General features: G+C 40.2%; 1 protein-coding gene across 1 annotated transcript in view; it reads right to left on the reverse strand.

Moving 5' to 3' along the window:
• LOC126299011 (venom acid phosphatase Acph-1-like) overlaps nt 1-23,906 on the reverse strand; it is a 222,443-nt gene that overhangs the window by 48,767 nt on the left and 149,770 nt on the right. The window contains exons 3-4 of the mRNA XM_049990644.1: nt 3,601-3,840; nt 1,567-1,758 (exon numbers count right to left, since the gene is read on the reverse strand). Coding sequence (XP_049846601.1) covers nt 1,567-1,758; nt 3,601-3,840 — 432 coding nt within the window. The remainder of the gene's footprint in view (nt 1-1,566; nt 1,759-3,600; nt 3,841-23,906) is intronic.

Consider the following 23,906-nt stretch of genomic DNA (forward strand, 5'->3'; position numbering starts at 1 on the left):
TTTTTAATTGTCTGTAGTAATGTCGTTGTAATTTGGAGTTTGTTGGTATTATTTAATGTCTATTTGGCAGTAAATGCAAATTTAGAGGATAATATACTTTTGCAATGGCACCTAAAAGAAAACAGGTGCTTGTGCTAATTCTGTTAACATGTGTGTCTTTTGATTCACTGATTTTTCACACTGGTACCTATAAAGCAGAAATAAATGAGGTTGAAAACTATTCTGTTGCTGCTTCTTCAACAACAGTTTTATTGAACACCAGTTAAGTACAAATAAATGACAAAAAATAATGGATCTTGAGTCTTCTTGAAGCAAACAGAAAAAAAGACTTCTAGCGGTGGATACTTCATAGCAATTAATGTACTCTGGAATTTAATGAGTAAGCTCAAAAATTACTTCTAGAAACCACTGCAACTTTATCAGGCTTGGAAGCACTCTAATATGAACCACTCTCCTGGTGCATGCATATGTCACTGGTGCACTTATAGTAGGTACAACATGGGATCAAACAGGGATCACACTACCTTAAGAAAATAGACATCTCTCTGTGCAAGCCAAATGTTGACAGCCTGGAATAGCAGAGTCCAAATCAATGTTCAGAAAACAGCCATACATTACACAGTCATCATCAATAAGTCCACCAGAGAGCATGTAGTGCAAATCCATGAACTGAGACAAGTGACCAGAGACCATCCTTGGCAGTCCTTAAATGTGCCACTGTTGTTTACGCTCATGATATGGAAACTATGGATTTATAGCTCCATGCCACACATAGGGATCTTGCTGGATGTAGGCATAATTATGTCAGTTGATCCATCAATATGTCTGGTGGGATTACATGGAAAAAGATAGTGGTTGTAATGCTTTGTTCAATTTCTTGGTAGGAGCATAAGTATTTCAGTTGTCACCTTGGGTATCTGTATCTTTAATCCTTTCTGATACACATGACACTTCCTATAGTAGGTAGTGCTGTTTGGAGAGGAGGGACACATTGGGGAGATGAACCGGTAACTTTATTGGTACCCAACATGCAATGTAGTCCAGGACCCCTTTCATGAGATATGATAGTAGGGAAAACAGTGTATGACTCAGATACTTATCATAATACATTGTAACTAAGAAAAGCAACCCATTTGACACATATTTCTACATATACTTTGTGGGAACTTTTGGGTTATTTTATTGATTTTGATCAGATTGGCCTTATAGTATTTTCAAGTGGGCACTAAAAACATGTTGCTGTACACCTTCAAACATCATCATTATCACACTGAGTTGAGTTTGTGATCACTCTAAGCTTGTTAATACCAGTGCCTAACAATTTTAATTTTATCTTGCAGCACTGTGGATGGTCACTAAGTGACCGAAAATATAATAAAACAAAAAATATGACCAAGGCTGTTTCTCCTTCCAATTATATCTATTATCTGGTCATGCACAGAACAGTCCATGGAGTCGCCAAGCAATCGTTATCACAGTCACTGAGAATTGTCACCTAATACAGGAACTAACAGGTAGGCTTAAAAATAGTTAACAAATTGATGTTAAAATTATTTGTTCACTTACCTCTGCTTTTAGTGTGCTGTATATAGATTGGACATCATCAGGACTCTGTATACTGATGCCAGTTAGCTGAGTAAGGTTCACATACAGTTCCTGTGCATTCAATGAAGAGAGTCTTTCTTGGACCTCTTCACTCTTCATGACAGCTTCCAGTTCTTGGTAATATTTGGGACATGGGATTCTTACTAGTAACAACTAGGGAAAGTAAATATACAATATTAGGCTGCTTAGCATTGTTCTGATAATTGTAATGTACTTTCAATTGAAGGAATCTGACAGAAAACACATTATTGAGGCACTCCTTTTCTGTCTTCAATTCTCTCTTTTAAAAGCTAAAGATGGTATACTGGTGTGCAAAACTGAAGAATGAAAGTAACTTTCATGTGATGTGTTACTGCCAAGTAACATAGTTTGATGAACCTCAGACCATACATAGAATGAACTGCTACAGTATAGTACATTATGTACCTTAAAAAAAAAAAAATGCAGAATGAGAAAAACAGAAGTGAGACTTTTATTCAAAGGCAATAATTTTACTGAAGTCACTGTGATTAATAATAGTGCCCTGAACATTACAGATGGCAGTACATAGTTCTTAATAGGGTGTGTGATCACCAAGAGTGACAATGGATGCTCTGCAGTATGCTTCCGTGCTGGCCTCGAGGTTGGTAAGGAGTCCTTGTGGTAGGGCAGCTCAGTTAACAACTGCTGGATGGTCAGTGGTCCATGTGGACATGCTGCAATACACCTCCCCATTCACCCCACATGTTCTTGGTGGTATTTAAGTAGGGGGAACAGGTAGGCCAGTCTATTTACCAAATAGCTTCACATTCCAAGAGCTGCTCTACCTGCACTGTTCAATACTGTTGCACATTGTAATAAAAAAAATGAAGTCAGAGCCAAATGCATCCTTGAAAACATGCACACAGGAAATGAGTAGAGCGTCACAATAATGATGACTGATGAGTGTACCATGTTCAAAGATTTGGAGGTCAATACACCCATGCAACATTATGGCTACCCACACCATAACTTCTAGACCACTAAAACACATGTCTTGGACAATATTCCTGGCTGCATTGCATGACCCCACCTCTCACCATATGAAGATATGACCATCATTGTTGAAAATGATCATTTTGGCAGTTCAGGTGTTACAGCATGGAGACATAACATTGCATGGGCCCACTGATCTCAAAATCTTTGAACGCAGGATATTCGCCAGCCAACATTATTATGACACTGTACTCCTTCCCTATGCATGTCTTTTCAGATTTGTTAGGGGGTGTATTCAACCCCGAATTCATTTTTATGGATGACAATGCATGACTGCATCAAACATTGCAAATGGAGGAGCTCGTGGAGTGAGAGGATATTTAACAAACTGACTAACATGACCATACCCCCAACTTAAACTGCACTGAGCACATCTGATGTACATTGGAGAGATGTACTACAGCATGTGGATATAGTCCAAGTTTCAACAAGCTATGTTCCTTGGCAGTGACACATTATGCATAAGTTACTTTTCTCCTTAAATTTTGCACACCAGTGAACTACCATTAGGTTATTGTATTCATACAAGAAGCTGAACTATGCAACTCTATTGTGTGTTAAATGAATTGTCAAATTATGTTGCACCCTTAATCATACTTAGTGTGCCAGTTTGCATAGTTCATAAACATCTAAAGAAAACAATGAAGCTAATTAATGATAGAACAGTGAAATATTTCAGAAAAAGTTAAACAATGTTAATTACAGTGGCAGTTTCAGGGAAGTTAATGCTATAACTAAATTCAATATTTCTTCTCAATAAATGTGTTTTCACTTTTTAAAATGTTTTTTTTCTTCAAAAAATGATTTTTGCAGATGGGGACAGGACAAAAGAAGAGATGGAGAATTCTGATGTGACCCTCCTACACACACACACACACACACACACACACACACACACACACACACACACACACACACACACATAGAGAGAGAGACAGAGAGAGAGAGAGAGAGAATGTGTGTTTCATAAATAAAACTCACATTGTCAAGAGCGATTGGCTGACTGTGTACTGGAATTGGCTGCCAGTTAAGCTCAGGGTTCCATTGCTGTTCATCATTTGGAGGTAGCAGCCCTGCCAATTCCAGCTGAGCAGACATAATTGTTCTATCAACATCTGTGCTGTGAGCAGCAAGTATTTGTGGTGAATAAGTATTTCCAAGGAATTCACCATACCTCTGGCGGAGCCACGTACCCTGCTCATATTGAGATAATTTTCCAGCCTATAAACAAAGATTATATTAAGAACAAAATTATATTTCACTTTACAATTATTTAATTACAGCATATTGTCTGTAATGAAATTGCATGTATAATGTACATCTTATGTAACTGTACCCGTGCTTTTTTTACTAATACTCTTTCATGTATTTCTGTTGTAGAGCCTTTGAGAATGGCATAAGGGCAAAATGCACAAGGCATATAAAATTAATAAATTTAGTGATCAAGAATAATATCAGTTACTGAGTGCATTAGAAATGGCCACAGCATCTCACAAATCATTTATGCATTTTGCTGCTGAAAGTGTATTGATACTACCTTACCATCTATATATACATATTTAAACTAATAGTTAGTATTCTTTAAAAATGGAGATGGCAGTGGTTGGAGAAAAACTCCTCATTTCTGAAGTTTTTGTTCTAAATTAAATTCTCATTTGTTTTCTGTTAGTACTGCAATATTGCACATCGTATCCAGAACCATCTACATCACCATGATAAATTTGGCGTTGTGTTGCTCTGCTGCATTCTTTGACAATACAGACATTCAGTGATATAAAATTGTCAGTACACAACTAAATCATCCATCCAGGGCAGTTCCAAACCCATGAGGGCTATCTAGAGCTGTAGTATCAAATGTCATGAGATAATGCAGAGTTCCTGCTAAAATTTTAGTTCTTCCATTTTTGTGTTACACTAACCGACGTACTAACAGAAATGGCGAGGCATCCAAGAAAATTTTTGTCTTTAATAGGAAGTACGCTGAAGTGCCTAAGGAACTGGTATAGGCATGCATATTCAAATACAGAGATATGTAAACAGGCAGAATACGATGCAGCGGTTGTCAATGTCTATATAAGGTGGCAAGTGTTTGGTGCAGTTGTTAGATTGGTTACTGCTGCTACAATCACAGGTTATCAAGATTTAAGTGAGTTTGAACAAGGCGTTATGGTCAGCATATGAGCAATGGGACACAGCATTTCCAAGATAGTGATGAAGAGGGATTTTCACATACAACCATCTCACAAGAGTACTGTGAATAGTAGGAATCTGGTAAAACATCAAATCTCCGACATTGCTGTGGCCGAAAAAAGATCCTGCAAGAACAGGACCATTGATGACTGGAGAGAATCATTTAGCATGACAGAAGTGCAACCCATCCACAAATTGCTGCAGATTTCAATGTAGGCCATCAACAAGTGTCATCGTGCAAACCATTCAATGAAACATCATTGATATGGGCTTTCGTACCATGTACCCTTGATGACTGCATGACACAAAGATTTATGCCTCACCTGGGCCCATCAACACCAACATTGGACTGTTGATGACTGGAAACATGTCGCTTGGTTGGACGAGACTTGTTTCAAATTGTATTGAGCAGATGGACATGTATGGGTATGGAGACAACCTCATCTCCACCTCCTCGTACTCTTACAGATTTATGGACAGCCCTGCAGGATTCATGATGTCAGTTCACTCCAGGACTACTTCAGACATTAGTTGAGGTCATGCCACATTGTGTTGTGGCACATCTGTGTGCTTGTGGGGACGTTACATGATATTATGCAAGTGTACCAATTCTTTGGCTCTTCAGTGTAATGTGGTGAAAACTTCATTAAAAAAAGTTTTATACACTGATGGAAAAAAATTTCAACACCAAAAAATAATTAATGTAGAGTAATGAAATTTTGGGAAAACATTTGTGTACGTAACATATTTAAGTGATTAATATTCCAAAATCACAGGTTAATGTAAGCGTGAGCTAAGCCATTGCAAATGTGAAATGCTGGTACATTAATAACTGTCATAACTGCCGGAAGGTTGAATGCAAGCATGCAAACATGCATGCATTGTGTTGTACAGATGACAGATTTCAGTTTGTGGGTTGGAGTTCTGTACCTGTTGCACTTTGTTGGTCAATACTGGGGAGGTTAATGCTGCTTGTGGATGATGCTGGCATTGTAGTCCCATATGTGCTCGATTGAAGACAGAGCTGGTGATCAAGCAGGCCAAGGCAACATGTCAACACTCTGTAGAGCATCTTGGGTTACAACAGCAGTATGTGGGTGAGCGTTATCATCATGTTGCCACCCCCCCCCCCCCTCCTTCCCCGGAATGCTTTCATGAATGGCAGCACAACAGGTCAAATCAGCTAGACTGACATACATATTTGCAGTCATGGTTTGTGGGATAACCATGAGAGTGCTCCTTCTGTCATACAAAATTACACCTCCTGATCCTAACTCCAGGTGTAGGTGCAGTGTGTCTAGCAGCAGACAGGTTGGTTGCAGGCCCCCAACTGTGCTGCTCCTAACCAACACCCAGCCATCACTGGCACCAAGGCAGGGAATTGGTTTTCATCAGAAAACACAACAGTCCTCTGCTCTGCCCTCCAATGAGCTTTTGCTTGACACCACTGGAGTCACAAATCGTTTTGCTTTGGGGTTCATGGAATGCATGCTACAGGGCATATGGCTCAGAGGTGTCCTTGAAGTAACTAATTTGTAACAGGTAGTTGTGTTATTGTGATGCCAACTGCTGCTCAAATTGCTGTTGCAGATATAACGTGATGCACCACAGCCATATGCTGTACATGATGGTCTTCCCTCTCAGTGTTGCCACATTGCCATGTGGAGCCCTCTCTTCTTGAAACTGTACATTCCCATGACCACCATGGTCAGCAATCATGTACAGTGGCTACATTCCTGCCAAGTCTTTCTTCAGTATCACAGAAGGAACATCCAGCTTCTCATACCCTTACTACACGACCTTGCTCAAATTCAGTGAGGTGTTGTTAATGGTGTACTTGTCACATTAAAGGCATTCTTGACTTACATCAACTCCCCACATCCAATCTCAAAGATAACTAATGTTCACAACCAGTACAGCTTATATTTAAAGCAAATCTGATTTGTGTCCTCATGGTGACACTACTCTTGCCACTCTTATGCAACAGGTGCAAAATTTTACTGAACATCATCTTTCGAAACATGCCTAGCAAATTTTGTTTATGTCGCACAATTCCTTCATGGTGCTGAGATTTTTTTCCATCAGTGTACTATAATTGTCATATCAAATCTCTTGCAACCATCTGGTTGCAAGAAGCTCCAAACCAATACTGCTGCTGATCAATAGCAATGTATGATATGGTCTGCTGCTTCTGCATCCATACTCTGCAAACCACATTGTGGGTGTGATGGAGGGTACATTGTGTTAGAGTCACAAATGTTGTGTAGTAAGTACTGCGGTTGTTGCTAAGCTTCCATGTGTGCTCATATCTCTCAGATTTTACCTCCATAATCTTTGTCTTGAGATATATGTAGGAGGAAGCAATGTCTTGATTGCTCCTTCTAGGGAAGTACACTTACAGAATTTAATGGTAAAACAAAATTGTGATCCACAACACCTCTCTTTTAGTGTATGTCATTTTAGTTGAATGAGCAAGTCTGTGACACTTTTGGATTTTTTAAATAAATAGTTCTCGCTAATGACTCTTCATGGAAATTTTACAGGCCTGAAGTGAAAAACTTAGGAGTCTTACGTAAACTGCAAAATGTGACTGTTGTGCCACCCATGTGGATGAAACCACCACAGATCTTGCCTCACCAAGGTCATAACCACAACTGACTCTTTCAAAATGGCAACTGCACTTATAAAACCTTGACTGGTGTGAGTCAAAACAAATACTTTGTATAACCTTAAAACACTAAAAACCATAATTATAACATTTTATATATGTACACTCCTGGAAATTGAAATAAGAACACCGTGAATTCATTGTCCCAGGAAGGGGAAACTTTATTGACATATTCCTGGGGTCAGATACATCTCATGATCACAGTGACAGAACCACAGGCACATAGACACAGGCAACAGAGCATGCACAATGTCGGCATTAGTACAGTGTATATCCACCTTTTGCAGCAATGCAGGCTGCTATTCTCCCATGGAGATGATCGTAGAGATGCTGGATGTAGTCCTGTGGAATGGCTTGCCATGCCATTTCCACCTGGCGCCTCAGTTGGACCAGCGTTCGTGCTGGACGTGCAGACCGCGTGAGACGACGCTTCATCCAGTCCCAAACATGCTCAATGGGGGACAGATCCACAGATCTTGCTGGCCAGGGTATTTGACTTACACCTTCTAGAGCACGTTGGGTGGCACAGGGTACATGCGGACGTGGATTGTCCTGTTGGAACAGCAAGTTCCCTTGCCGGTCTAGGAATGGTAGAACGATGGGTTCGATGACGGTTTGGATGTACCGTGCACTATTCAGTGTCCCCTCGACGATCACCAGAGGTGTACGGCCAGTGTAGAAGATCGCTCCCTACACCATGATGCCGGGTGTTGGCCCTGTGTGCCTCGGTCGTATGCAGTCCTGATTGTGGCGCTCACCTGCACGGCGCCAAACACGCATACGACCATCGATGGCACCAAGGCAGAAGCGACTCTCATCGCTGAAGACGACACGTCTCCATTCGTCCCTCCATTCACGCCTGTCGCGACACCACTGGAGGCGGGCTGCACGATGTTGGGGCGTGAGCGGAAGACGGCCTAACAGTGTGCGGGACCGTAGGCCAGCTTCATGGAGACGGTTGCGAATGGTCCTCGCCGATACCCCAGGAGCAACAGTGTCCCTAATTTGCTGGGAAGTGGCGGTGCGGTCCCCTACGACACTGCGTAGGATCCTACGGTCTTGGCGTGCATCCGTGCGTCGCTGCTGTCCGGTCCCAGGTCGACGGGCACGTGCACCTTCCGCCGACCACTGGCGACAACATCGATGTACTGTGGAGACCTCACGCCCCACATGTTGAGCAATTCGGGGGGTACATCCACCCGGCCTCCCGCATGCCCACTATACGCCCTCGCTCAAAGTCTGTCAACTGCACATATGTTTCACGTCCACGCTGTCGCGGCATGCTACCAGTGTTAAAGACTGCGATGGAGCTCCGTATGCCACGGCAAACTGACTGACACTGACGGTGGCGGTGCATAAATGCTGCGCAGCTAGCGCCATTCGACGGCCAACACCGCGGTTCCTGGTGTGTCCGTTGTGCCGTGCGTGTGATCATTGCTTGTACAGCCCTCTCGCAGTGTCCGGAGCAAGTATGGTGGGTCTGACACACCGGTGTCAATGTGTTCTTTTTTCCATTTCCAGGAGTGTATTATACATCTGATAGCAAGTAAATGTTCTTAGCTTGTTATATATGCCCTTTGATTTTTTTCTACCTACAACAGTTTATTTATAAAAAAAAAGATTTTGTACTGACTGTTACATTTTTTCCCAGCTTTTATAGAGTAAATAAATGCAAATAAATACAGTTCACCATGCTGATGTTCCCTACTTACATCTAGTGTTGGATACTGCCATTACTTTTATGATTTTAATTATTATTCGTTTATACAAAATAAAAATAAAATATTTTGTTGTGCAGAGGGCACATTCCAGCCTTTAATACAAAACTTTGTACTATTTTAACATGTCTACTGTGACTGCCTGATAGGGCTCATTGAGATCTATACATTGCCACCTTATTTGTTGTAAATGCAAATTTTTTACAGATAGAGCAGTACTCCAAATATTCAATTTGTAAAAACTTATAAAGTATTTCAGACACTGATGGGTACCTTTACTGGCACAGTTATCTTATTTTCCTTGTCAAAATGAGCCTGATAGCTCTTCAGTACCTCAAGTGGTTTAATATTTAGTAATTTTAGTCTTATTTTTGCACACTGCAATGGTCACACAGAGCTGTCATTTGGACTCTCTCCACTGTCGACTCAGTTTTTTCACCTCAGGATATGATCCAGCCACTGCTGTTCACCTTTCCACCAGGATTTCTCAAACCTGAGAGCTTGTCAGTCACATACCATCTGTGTGCAGAAATGTGAACTCATCCCTTTACTTGTCTTTAAAACTGTCCCACCAGCACACCCTATTGCATGGATGTCAACACATTGTGAAGAAGGTGAAGAAGCAAGCTGGGATATTTTTTACTGCCCCTCTTGTTTTGCCATCTGCCTACTTAAACTCATTTTTTCATTTTGACTAATCACTATTAACATACATGAGTATAATCTGCATTTTCATAAAAGAGAGAGCTTGACCCTCAGTTTTAAATAATGTAACACCAGATCTAGTTTTATGTATGTAATTTATTTTCTAATTTATTTTGACTACTACTAGTCAATACTTTCATTATAGGGTGAAATCAGTAATTGTTTCATAACCTAAATTCTATTGTTGACGTATAAGCAACCATATAGTCTGTACTAAGTATAAACATTTGGAAGAACAACTAAGAGTATTCTTAAAGAATCTATTTGGCTCTATTCGAAAATATGTTATCAAAGCCAGCCCTTAATTAATTCCAAAGTAATTAACAGTTTTGTCCAAAGTATTGTTTGTGTACTTATATTTGTTAATTTCATGATTTAAACAAATAATTCAGCGTAATTCTTTTAGCAGAAGAAACTGTTAAAAAGAACCAATTTTTCAATGCATTAAATTTAAAGAGTTAAGTTTTAATTGTAATTTCTGTAAATTAAACTATGAACAATGTGTAGTTTCAGCACCTATTATAGTGAGGATATATAAGGGCCCAATCTTTGGTCACGAGAAAGTCAGTCCATGGCTAAGTTTCAGATGAGAAACCTGTATTGGTTAGAACAACAACAATGCATCAACTTAACAGTGAAATAAGTGTTATTCCAATAGGCTGTGTGTTAAAACAGTGACAGTGTCTGATCCATACATACCTTTCTATGCTTCAAGAACTGTGAACTTTGTGGTTATGTTTTTTACTGCTCGTAGATGTTCAACAGTAAACTGTTGTAGCAAAATGTGGATTTTTGCCTGCAACCTATTAATTAGGCTTATTTAAAATTAAACAATGGTGCACTGGTCATATAAATGTGTATATTGTGGATTGTGAAAAGTGAAAGTAAAAGACAGTGAAACGCAAATGTGCACCTGTCGGATACATCATTTACATTAGACAGTAGTTGCACTTCCACCCCCTATTTTTTCAGCCAGTACGTGGACACCGAGGACAATCAATGAAGAGATAAAACAGGTGAGCATCGTTACAACATGCACGCTGGCTGATCATGACCACACACTCGTGCCAGAGTTCTGTCACTCATCACTCTAGTGGGGCTGTATGCTCACAGTGTTCTGTTATTATATCACACAGAAGAGTAAATGTTAAGGTTTGTGTAATCAGTTTTGGTAAGCAAGTTCGTTCAATATGCAGTCGTCAATCCTAGTAGTGGACTTTGTTTTCAAGGTAATGCTACCACTCATATAGCTCAACTATCCAGGAAGTGTTTAATGTGGATTAGGGTGAAATAGTACTTTCCTTGGCCTCTATTGTTGTTAGGTTTGAATTGGGTCTCTCTCAAGCAGGGAGACAGTTTCTTTGTTAGAATGATGTAAAACCCCTTTTGCTACCACTCAATAAATATAGGTTTTTGAGTCAGAAGCTGGAACATGCAGGATAGGATCATCATTGGTACATCTACGTCTACATTTATACTCTGCAAGCCACCCAACAGTGTGTGGCGGAGGGCACTTTATGTGCCACTGTCATTACCTCCCTTTCCTGTTGCAGTCGCATATGTTTCGTGGGAAGAACGGCTGCTGGAAAGCTTCCGTGAACGCTTGAATCTCTCTAATTTTACATTTGTGATCTCCTCGGGAGGTATAAGTAGGGGGAAGCAATATATTCGATACCTCATCCAGAAACGCACCCTCTCGAAACCTGGACAGCAAGCTACACAGCAATGAAGAGCGCCGCCTCTCTTTCAGAGGCTGCCACTTGAGTTTGCCAGACATCTCCGTAATGCTATCATGCTTACCAAATAACCCTTTGATGATACATGCTGCTCTTCTTTGGATTTCTCTATCTCCTCTGCTCAACCTGACCTGGTACAGATCCCACAATGATGAGCAATACTCAAGTATAGGTCGAATGAGCATTTTGTAAGCCACCTCCTTTGTTGATGGACTACATTTTCTAAGGACTCTCCAAATGACTCTCAACCTGGCACCCACCTTACCAACAATTGATTTTATATGGTCATTCCACTTCAAATTGTTCTGTATGCATACTCCCAGATATTTTACAGAAATAACTGCTACCAGTGTTTGTTCTGCTATCATATAATCATACAGTAAAAGATCCTTCTTTCTATCTATTCGCAATACATTACATTTGCCTATGTTAAGGGTCAGTTGCCACTCCCTGCACCAGGTGCCTATCTGCTGCAGATCTTCCTGCAATTCGTTGCAGTTTTCTAATCCTGCAACTTCTCTGTATACTACAGAGTCATCCGCAAAAAGCCGCATGGAACTTCCGACACTATCTACTAGGTCATTTATATATATTGTGAAAAGCAATGGTCCCATAACACTCCCCTGTGGCACACCAGAGGTTACTTTAACGTCTGTAGACATCACTCCAATTGAGAGCAACATGCTGTGTTCTGTTTGCTAAAAACTCTTCAATCCAGCCATCAGCTGGTCTGATATTCCATAGGCTCTTACTTTGTTTACCAGGCGACAGTGCAGAACTGTATCGAATGCCTTCCGGAAGTCAAGGAAAATGGCATCTACTTAGGAGCCAGTATCTAATATTTTCTGGGTCTCATGAACAAATAAAGCAAGTTGGATCCCACACGATCACTGTTTCTGGCATCCGTGTTGATTCCTACAGAGTAGAGTCTGGGTTTCCAGAAATGGCATGATAAACGAGCAAAAAATATGTTCTAAAATTCTACAACAGATTGATATCAGAGATATAGGCCTATAGTTTTGCGCATCTGCTCGATGACTCTTCTTGAAAACTGGAACTAACTGTGCTCTTTTCCAATCATTTGGAACCTTCTGTTCCTCTAGAGACTTGTAGTACATGTCTGTTAGAAGGGGGCAAGTTCTTTCGCATTCTCTGTGTAGAATCGAATTGGTATCCTTTCAGGTCCAGTCGACTTTCCTCTGTTGAGCGATTTCAGTTGCTTTTCTATTCCTTGAACACTTATTTCACTGTCAGCCATTTTTTCGTTTGTGCAAGGTTTTAGAGAAGGAACTGCAGTGCGGTCTTCCTCTGTGAAACAGCTTAGGAAAAAGGTGTTTAGTATTTCAGCTTTACGCGTGTCATCCTCTGTTTCAATGCCATTATCATCCCAGAGTGTCTGGATATGCTGTTTCGATCCAGTTACTGATTTAACGTAAAACCAGAGCTTCCTAGGATTTTCTGTCAAGTCATTACATAGAATTTTACTTTCGAATTCACTGAATGCTTCATGTATAGCCCTCTTTATGCTACTTTGACATCATTTAGCTTCTGTTTGTCTCAGAGGTTTTGGCTGAGTTTAAATTTGCAGTGAAGCTCTCTTTGCTTTTGCAGTAGTTTCGTCATGTTGTTGTTGAACCACGGTGGGTTTTTCCTGTCCCTCACAGTTTTACTCAGCACGTACCTGTCTAAAACGCATTTCACAATTGCCTTGAGCTTTTGCCATAAACACTCAACATTGTCAGTGTCGGAACAGAAATTTTCGTTTTAATCTGTTAGGTAATCTGATATCTACCTCCTATTACTCTTGCTACACAGATAAACCTTCCTCCCTTTTTTTATATTCCTATTTACTTCCATATTCAGGGATGCTGCAACGGCCTTATGATCACTGATTCCCTGTTCTGCGCTTACAGTGTCAAAAAGTTGGGTCTCTTTGTTATCAGTAGGTCCAAGATGTTATCTCCATGAGTCAGTTCTCTGTTTAATTGCTAGAGGTAATTTTCGGATAGTGCACTCAGTATAATGTCACTCAATGCTCTGTCCCTACCACCTGTCCTAAACATCTGTGTGTCCCAGTCTATATCTGGTAAATTGAAATCTGCACCTAAGGCTATAACATACTGAGGAAATTTATGTGAAATGTATTCCAGATTTTCTCTCAGTTGTTCTGGCACTAATGCTGCTGAGTCGGGAGGTCGGTAAAAGGAGCCAATTTTTAACCTAGCTCGGTTGTTGAGTATAACCTCCATCCATAATAATTCACAGGAACTATCCACTTCTATTTCACTACAGGATAAACTACTACTAACAGCAACAAACACACCACTATCCTTTGTAAACACCGTCTGTGCCTTTGTAAAAATTTCGGCAGAATTTATCTCTGACTTGAGCCAGCTTTCCGCACCTATACCGATTTCAGCTTTGGTGGTTTCTATCAGCGCTTGAAGTTCTGGTACAGTTTCAGCAGTTTACAATGACAATGCTGATTGCTGCTTGGTCCCTGGATGTCCTGACTTTGCCTCACACCCTTTGAGGCTGTTGCCCTTTAAGTACTTGCCCGCGACCATCTAACCTAAAAAAACCGCCCAGGCCACGCCACACAACCCCTGCTACCCGTGTAGCTGCCTGCTGTGTGTAGTGGACTCCTGACCTATCCAGAAGATTGCAAATATATTCTTAGACAACTTAAATGCTGGAGTGTCAACATGTGTGTCCCAATAATTTAGATTGCTTTGAATTGTTAAACTGAGGAATTTTACACTAATCACTTTTTTTACTAATTCATTGCCTTTGTATAGTTTAATGTCATCATTAATACTACTATTGTTAAACTCCAGGAGATATGCTTTACTGCTGCTTACATTTAAGTGGCTTTCATTTAAGAACTGAACAATTTCACTTGTCACATTATTTCATTGGATCTCTAGTTCATTAAAGCATTTCTTTATACACACAATTGATGTAACATCCACATACAGAACTATTTTGGAACTGTGACTGCAATATCTTATGTCATTTACATAAATCGAAAACAGAAAAGAAGCAAATACTGAGCCACTGGACAGTCCATATTTTATAGTAATGATTTTGGATTTGTGAACACCACTTTCAGCTTTAAGTAGTAAAAGCTATTTTTGGTTATTCATGTAAGATTTTACTAGGTCAGAGCAGTATCTCCCATGCCAGTGTTCCATAGCTTATCTAATAGGATAGTGGGATTCACTTGCTCTTGATGACACTTATCTCTTTAATTAACAGAGCAGCTGCTGTGCTAATTGATTTACATTTTAAAAATCCATTTTGATTTTCAAACATTATGTTGTGCATCTGGATTAAGTTTATATTTCTGTTATATATTACTTTTTCAACTATTTTGGAAAAGAAAGGAAGTATTGAGAGTGGTCTGTAGTTTTGGATCTTGAATTTGTCACTTTTTTAAAAATTGATGTTACCTGAGCTATTTTTAGTCTGCCTGGGATGGTGCCTTATTCTATTACATTATTTACTGCTACAGACAAAGGAACAGAGACATTATGTCTACTCACTTTTATTACATTAATACTAAGGCCATCGTGGCGTGCAGAACTGGAAGATTTTAGAGAACTAATGATATTAAGTATTTATTTGCAATGCTCAGATGGATTGCCTTTAAAATTGTACTGCAGATTATTATGTTTGCCATTGAAAGCTTCCCCTACTGAAGAAAAATATTCATTGAATATATTAGCAATTTCAAGTTGATCTTTTACTACCATCCCACTGTGGCCAATAATAAAGTCCATACAGAATTTGTTTCTACCTGTTCTAAAACAGTTTATCACTCCCCAGACACCAGTAGTAACATTGTGTGAAAAGCCTCAAGCTTGTTTGCATCAGATTTGCTTCTGGTCTGTATTACTAAATCTTCGTGGTATTCTTGATAAATTTTGAAGGACTAATTTAGCTTGAGATTTTGTCTATTATTTGGCATTACACTTGGAATAATTTTAATTCTTCCCTTTCTTCAATGACATCATTATTTATGCAGATATTTTTGTTTATATTTTTAGTTTGTTTAACTTTTATGGCTACAACTGGCATGTGGCATTAAAACAGTAGTAGAAGTCAGCAGCAAAGCTATCATAGGAAAAACTATCATTCTCAAACCATGGTACGTGTGCTAACATGCAGTTCAGTCTATTGATGTTATCATTATATGAGGGCTGTTTTTATTTTTATTTTATTTTTTGCCCAACCTCCAATAGGCTATATAAATACACTTCTGGAAATTGAAATAAGAACACCGTGAATTCATTGTCCCAGGAAGGGGAAACTTTATTGACACATTCCTGGGATCAGATACATCACATGATCACACTGACAGAACCACAGGCACATAGACACAGGCAACAGAGCATGTACAATGTTGGCACTAGTACAGTGTATATCCACCTTTCACAGCAATGCAGGCTGCTATTCTCCCATGGAGACGATCATAGAGATGCTGGATGTAGTCCTGTGGAACGGCTTGCCATGCCATTTCCACCTGGCGCCTCAGTTGGACAAGCATTCGTGCTGGACGTGCAGACCACGTGAGACGACGCTTCATCCAGTCCCAAACATGCTCAATGGGGGACAGATCCGCAGATCTTGCTGGCCAGGGTAGTTGACTTACACCTTCTAGAGCACGTTGGGTGGCACGGGATACATGCGGACGTGGATTGTCCTGTTGGAACAGCAAGTTCCCTTGCCGGTCTAGGAATGGTAGAACGATGGGTTCGATGACGGTTTGGATGTACCGTGCACTATTCAGTGTCCCCTCGACGATCACCAGAGGTGTACGGCCAGTCTAGGAGATCGCTCCCCACACCATGATGCCGGGTGTTGGCCCTGTGTGCCTTGGTCGTATGCAGTCCTGATTGTGGCGCTCACCTGCACGGTGCCAAACACGCATACGACCATCATTGGCACCAAGGCAGAAGCGACTCTCATCGCTGAAGACGACACGTCTCCATTCGTCCCTCCATTCACGCCTGCCGTGACACCACTGGAGGGGGGGCTGCACGATGTTGGGGTGTGAGCGGAAGACGGTCTAACGGTGTGCGGGACCATAGCCCAGCTTCATGGAGACGGTTGCGAATGGTCCTCGCCAATACCCTAGGAGCAACAGTGTCCCTAATTTGCTGGGAAGTGGCGGTGCGGTCCCCTACGACACTGCGTAGGATCCTACGGTCTTGGCGTGCATCCGTGCGTCGCTGCTGTCCGGTCCCAGGTCGACGGGCACGTGCACCTTCTGCCGACCACTGGCGACAACATCGATGTACTGTGGAGACGTCACGCCCCACGTGTTGAGCAATTCGGCGGTACATCCACCCGGCCTCCCGCATGCCCACTATACGCCCTCGCTCAAAGTCTGTCAACTGCACATACGGTTCACGTCCACGCTGTCGCGGCATGCTACCAGTGTTAAAGACTGTGATGGAGCTCCCTATGCCATGGCAAACTGGCTGACACTGACGGCGGCGGTGCACAAATGCTGCGCAGCTAGCGTCATTCGACGGCCAACACCGCGGTTCCTGGTGTGTCCGCTGTGCCGTGTGTGTGATCATTGCTTGTACAGCCCTCTCGCAGTGTCCGGAGCAAGTATGGTGGGTCTGACACACCAGTGTCAATGTGTTCTTTTTTCCATTTGCAGGAGTGTAAAAGACAAGTTCATAGAAAACAATTATTTTACTACCAAAAGTTTTGTACTGTTATGGATAATTTTCAACATAATTACCAAAAAGATTGAGACATTTATAGTACCTGTGGACAAGCTTTGCACCATCCTCTTCAGAAAATGTTGCCACCAATTATGTCAAATGAGCATTGACGTTTGCAAGACCTTCATTGATTTAAAAGTGCTGCCCTCCTAGCCATGTCTTCAGCTCAGGAAAAAGGTGAAAGTCACTGGGTACCAGGTCAGGACTATGGTAGAGGATCAAAAATATCCCATTGAAATTGTTCAAGGAGCCATTGGGTTGTGCTAGCAGTGTGTAGACGAGTGTTGCCATGGATCAACACAACTCCTGAAGTCAGCATTCCTCTTCATTTGTTTTGAATGGCTCTCCATAAATGTCGTAAAGTTTCACAATAAGCAACTGCATTGATAGTGGTTCCAGGCTGCATAAACTCTACAAGCAACACACCTTTTTGGATCCAAAACGCGGTAGCCATAACCTTTCTGTTGAATGTTTGTTTGAAATTTTTTGGTTTGTCTGGTGAATTTGGATGCATCCATTGTTGTGATTGTCATTTTGTTTACGGTGTGCTGTATTGGATCCATGTTTCATCTCCAGTAACAATTGATTTTAAAAAGTTCTCTCCTTCATCGTGATAATGGTCAAGGAAATTCAAAACTGATACTATTCGGTGACTTTTGTGGGCGTCTGTCGACATTTTTGGAACCCAACTAGCACAAAGTTTTTTGTAGCCTCAATCTTCAGTTTTGATAGACTGTATGACAGATCTTGGAACTTCCAGAATTTCCATAGACAAAGCAGTTATGGTGAACCAACAATTTTCTCTACCCATTCTGTCAACTCGTTCAACAAGGTCAGCTGTAACAACAGACTTGTGTCCTTGGCCCCCTTCATCATGCACATCATTTTGACCATCTTTAAACTTTCACCACCATTTATGCACAACACCACCAGTCATGAAGGTATCACCCTACAGTCGGTTCCTTCTCTGATGAATTTCTGCTGCACTATTCCCTTCTGATTGCAGAAACCGAATTACACTTTGTAATCCACACTTCGCAGGAGCAACAATGATGGCAGCCATGTTCACATGGCTTTAGTGCTACACAGACTGATGCCTAGAGGTTGGCAATGCCGGAGTGTGTAGTGCGAGAGTTGTGCAGTAGCCTACAGTGCATGTCTACTTTCTGCCGCTCACATAGCTTCTACACTAAGTGATCAGACGTTGAAAAGGAATGGCCCTCGTACATAATTCTTTTGCTTACATATAGTTTCTTTATCCGCAGCTTGTGGTCTCACAGTAGCATTCTTGCTTCCCGAGCATGGAGTCCTGGGTTTGATTCCTGGTGGGGTCAGGGATTTTCACCTGGATCGAGATGACTGAGTGTTGTTGTGTTGTCTTCGTCATCATCATCATGCATCCCCATTATGGTCGGAGGAAGGCAATGGCAACCATCTCCACTAGGACCTTGCCTAATACAGCGGTGTGGCTCTCTCGCATTGTCCCCTACGCTCTGTCAAGGAGTGTAGGACTTCATCATCATCATAGTTTCTTTTTGCCTCCAATTGAAGCTGTTCTGCATGGTGATCAGTGATGGCTAGTTTTGGAACAGATGCACTGTAGGAAAGATGGGTAATGTTTGTTATTATGTTACCCTGTTATGTTTTGCTGTTGCCAGTTTCTCTAGTTGGCTCATGGATAAGTGGGGTCGGGTTGAATTCACTAAGTAGGAGGTGTAGCGTTTTGGAGATGGCATACGTGGTTAATAAGTCTATATTTATATACCCTCTTTATTATAGTATTTACATGGCCATTTAACCAAGAAAATGTACTGTCTGTATATACCAGCAAGTCAGATAGATTTTTGAAAAATGTATCCATACATGCCCCAAGTGGCCTATATACACCGATAATTCCTATATTTTCTCTACCCCATTTTAGATTTATTGCAGTAAATTCCGTGTTTCCTTCTATGCAGTATGCACTTGGTCAATAACACTGAAATTACTTGCTTTAACAGTGAAGTTTGCTATGCCACCCCCAGTCTTGTTTTTCCTACTAAAAGCAAAACAAAATTTCATGGAGAGTGACTAATGATAATTAGGTCTTCAGTATAACAATGCTCAGTAATAACTAAAATATCAGGTTTATCATGACATGTAATAATATCCAGTTCATTGTGCTTGTTTTTAAGACTACAGAAATTCTGGTGAACTATACTATCCTGCTGAACTATACAGGATGATTTAGGCCTCACAAATGGTCCACAGGCTTTGCAAGTTTCCCAGGCTTGCCTGCATATTCTGATTTGATGGGTTGTGCCATTCCTGGCAAATGCACTTATTTACACCACTTTTAATTTGCTGACAATCTTTTTGCCTCTTTTATTCATGTGCATACCGTGAGTTGTGTGCAGATCTCTTTATAGATTTCTGACATTTACCAGGGACACACTGAGAAATTTATTACATATTGTTTTAAGCCTAACATTAGTGTTGTGCACTTCTGGGTTCACTATAGATTGTTCCATTAGATCATGTCTCTGTGGAAAATTAATGATAACTACTTTAGTGTTAATCAACTTAGTGAATGACACTTTCATGTATCTGATAGTGTCATTTGATTGATTCTTCGCTACATCATTTGTGGTGGTGGTGGTGGTTTGTGTTTAACGTCCCGTCGACAACGAGGTCATTAGAGACGGAGCGCAAGCTCGGGTTAGGGAAGGACTGGGAAGGAAATCGGCCGTGCCCTTTCAAAGGAACCATCCCAGCATTTGCCTGAAACGATTTAGGGAAATCACGGAAAACCTAAATCAGGATGGCCGGAGACGGGATTGAACCGTCGTCCTCCCGAATTCGAGTCCAGTGTGCTAACCACTGCGCCACCTCGCTCGGTACCTCATTTGTACCTCCCATGATTATGACACAATCATTTGATGAAAAAGATTCACTATCTTGCAAACAAAGCCCCACCACAGCAGAAAGAGGTGCTCAAGGTTAAATGTGAGCCACAGCTGCAAAGTCATCCTGAATACTCACGATTTTTTGTGCTATTCTGTGACTGTGACTGTCTCCGTTTCCTAGAATCCATTCCTGATTCATGTTGCTTCTTTTGTTGTTCTCCTGGTCCTGTTTCTTCCATACATTTTCTAGGATTTCACTGTTGTTATCTTGGACAGTTTGTTTGTGTTCACTTAGGTTAGCACATGATGTTAGCACTTGTTTTTTAAACTTATTACTGTTTCTCTCTCCCTTTTTTTTTTTGAGATGTTGCACTTTGTTTGCACAGATTTAAATGCTACATCTTACACTATTTTATTGAGAATCTGATACCTTAGTAATAACATTTATGGAATTATTTTATTGACAGCTCTGTGAACTGGAAACTTAGTAAAACTCCCTTTTTTTCATTTTTACTTTGCAAGCTACCACATGGTGCTCCAGCAGAAGATACCATAAACACAGATATTTGTCTACCTGTATATTCTCTACCTCTCTATCTTGATATGCTGTGCAGAAGAAAAATTTGCCATAGATTGCTACGGTATGCTGTTCTCTTATTCTGTGGTGCTATCATATTTGTTTCATATGTTGATGTGAGATCTTGTATCAGTCATGTATGAATGTTTACTGTAACCTTCATGTGTGTAATAACATTCTTGTAGTGCCTTATAGTGGAATTTGTGAGGCATCTCTGTAACTTTCACTTGCTAGCCAAATGATACCCATTATGTGTTGCAAACCTCTTCTTTAAACACTTCCAGTTTTTCAACAAAAACTAAACTAAACTCTGTGGTCACATTCCTCAGTCAAGTAGCTTGTCAATTTGCCTCACAAGGGCTGAGTGCACTCCACTTGCCAACAGCACTCGGCATACAGGACCATCACCCATCCAAGGTTACCACTGCAAAGGCTGTTAGTCAGTTTTTCAACAAATATAATAATAGTCCCTCATAGATGAACAGTACTAAAGGATACCTTCAACAAGTTTCTTTGAAGCTGTGTCTCAGACAAGTTATACCTCCTCAGAGTTTGCTCAGTGATACACAATCTGATGTATCTCTTACTTTCCCAGTGTTATATTAATGTGCTCAGTCTTCTTTTACCGTGTAAGAGATAGCCAATGAAGATACAAGCATAATTTTGGCCACAAATGTTTCTAATACCTGTCTGAACAGACATATTTAATCCTTGTGTTGTGAATGGAACATATTCCACTCCACAGGAAAGAAGCATAACCCAACCTGTTTCTAAGATCCAAAACCTACAATCACTTTGTGGTTACTGTCCAATCAGCATATTACCTGCTGTACACAAAGCCTTGATAAAATTTCTGAACACTGATGCAATTTCAGTTTATGTGACAAATGTCAATCCTCCTTTCGTGAACACAGTAACTCAAATCCTGCATGATTAAGATAACTCTTGACCTTATAGACTTCAGGGAAGTTTTAATGCTGTCAACTTTGATATACTGCTCAGAACAATGAAACAGTTTAAAGTTTTAGATAGTGCACTGAAGTAGTTTGGAAACTACTTGAAAAACAAACAGGACTCAGCTGTATGTGGGAATTAAATTAAATTAAATAAGTGGTTTACTCGTCCATAATAACTTGACAGTGATGGACACAGTTTGTTCACAAACACAAGAACATTAAAAAAGTTTAGAAGTAAAGATAAATTATACACAATAACATTAAAAATCCTTGTTGGAGTACAAACATTTATCAATGAACATTTGCTTTAATTTTGTCTTAAATATGTTTCCTTTTAACAATTTTATATTATTTGGCAGTCAGTTATAAAAATGTCTTCCAGCAGAAAATGGACTATGATCTGTTGCTCTTTTATTACTAAATTTTATGTGGTAAGCCTCTCTTTTTCTTGTATTATAATTTTGGATTTCATTATTGATTACAATATGCTCCATATTTTCTTTTACAAACAGTATAGTTCTGAGAACATACAATGAATACACTGATCACATGTTATACTTAATGAAATATTCTCTACAGGGCTGACACTAACATTAGCTATTATTCTAATTGCTCTTTTCTGGGCTCTAAAAGCCCTATCCATGTCTATTGTTGGTGCCCCACCCCAAATCTCGATACCATATTGCACTGGGAGTGTATAATTCCAAAATAAATTTTCCTTAAAACAGGTTGCACTATTATGCTATAAAGGCATTTTAGCAGGTATGTGTTACAGGAGATTTTTTTTATACATGTAGCTGATGTGCTCCTTCCATGTAAGATATTCCAGGCTGTCCTGGAACTGCATTCTATCAGGATTGCCACAGTTTTGTTTTCCGTGTATGTCAATGATACCATGTCAGTTCTGTCCTTTGGTAAATATCATTTCTATGCTGCTGAACTCCAGCTTCACCTAACAGCCAGGCCTGAAGATATCAGTACCATGATCATCCAGACGAATGATGGTCTGTACTATGTACTATGTACTATGTACTATGTACTATGCCTGTCTGAGCATCACATTGTCACTGATATGCAAAAGGTTAGCATCAATGGGTACAAATTAGCTGCACATGTAAGTAGAGATAATATGATGAGAGGAGGAGTTGCCATATATGTCAAAAGCTTCCACAGTGCAAAAAATTTAGAAACTAAAAAATTTTGTGTAGAGCAACATATGGAAGCATGTGCCACTGAACTTAAACTAAAGGATGGCACTTTCATAATTGTAACAGTGTATAGGTCCCCCTCAGGGAATTTCCAGCTATTTCTGGAAAACTTTGATGCTTTGTTGTGCTATCTGTCAGACAGGGGGAAGCAAATTATCATTTGTGGGGATTTCAATGTTGATTCCCTGAAAGAGTGTAATAGGAAGAATGACCTTTTAGTATTACTCATTTCTTTCAATTTGAGCTCCGTCATTGATTTTCCTACTCGGATAACAAAGAACAGCAGTACATTGATAGATAACTTTTTTATAGACCAAGATAAGTTTAAGGACATAAATGCTTATCCTGTTGAGAATGGTCTTTCAGATCATAGTGCACAGCTTGTTACAGTACATGACATAGCTCCATGCAGTATAATAAATCAGACTTTCAAAGCAGTGCGTTCAATTAACAATATAAATATTGCAAACTTTAGGGAAAGCCTACAGCAGCTAGACTGGGATGAAGTGTATAAGGAACCCGATGCAAACTTGAAATATAACTTATTTCACAATACATTTTTAAGGGTATTTGAAAATTGTTTTCCCAAGAAAATAGTTAAACATAATTCCAAGAAAACATATAAAAAACCTTGGCTAACTAAAGGAATAAGAATATCTTGCAACCGCAAAAGAGAACTGTATCTAACAGCAAGATGGAGTACTGACCCCGAAATTGTTCAATATTATAAAAACTATTGTGCGGTACTAAGAAAAGTTATTAAAAAGTCCAGAAGCATGTGTATCATGTCTGAGATCAGTAACTCTGATAATAAAATTAAAGCAATTTGGAATATTATTGAAAGGGAAACAGGGCAACCAAGAGCACAGGAAGACTTTAGTGCAATAAAATTGAATGACAAGT

The sequence above is a fragment of the Schistocerca gregaria genome, chromosome X (assembly GCF_023897955.1).
Source record: "Schistocerca gregaria isolate iqSchGreg1 chromosome X, iqSchGreg1.2, whole genome shotgun sequence".
NCBI lineage: Eukaryota > Metazoa > Arthropoda > Insecta > Orthoptera > Acrididae > Schistocerca > Schistocerca gregaria.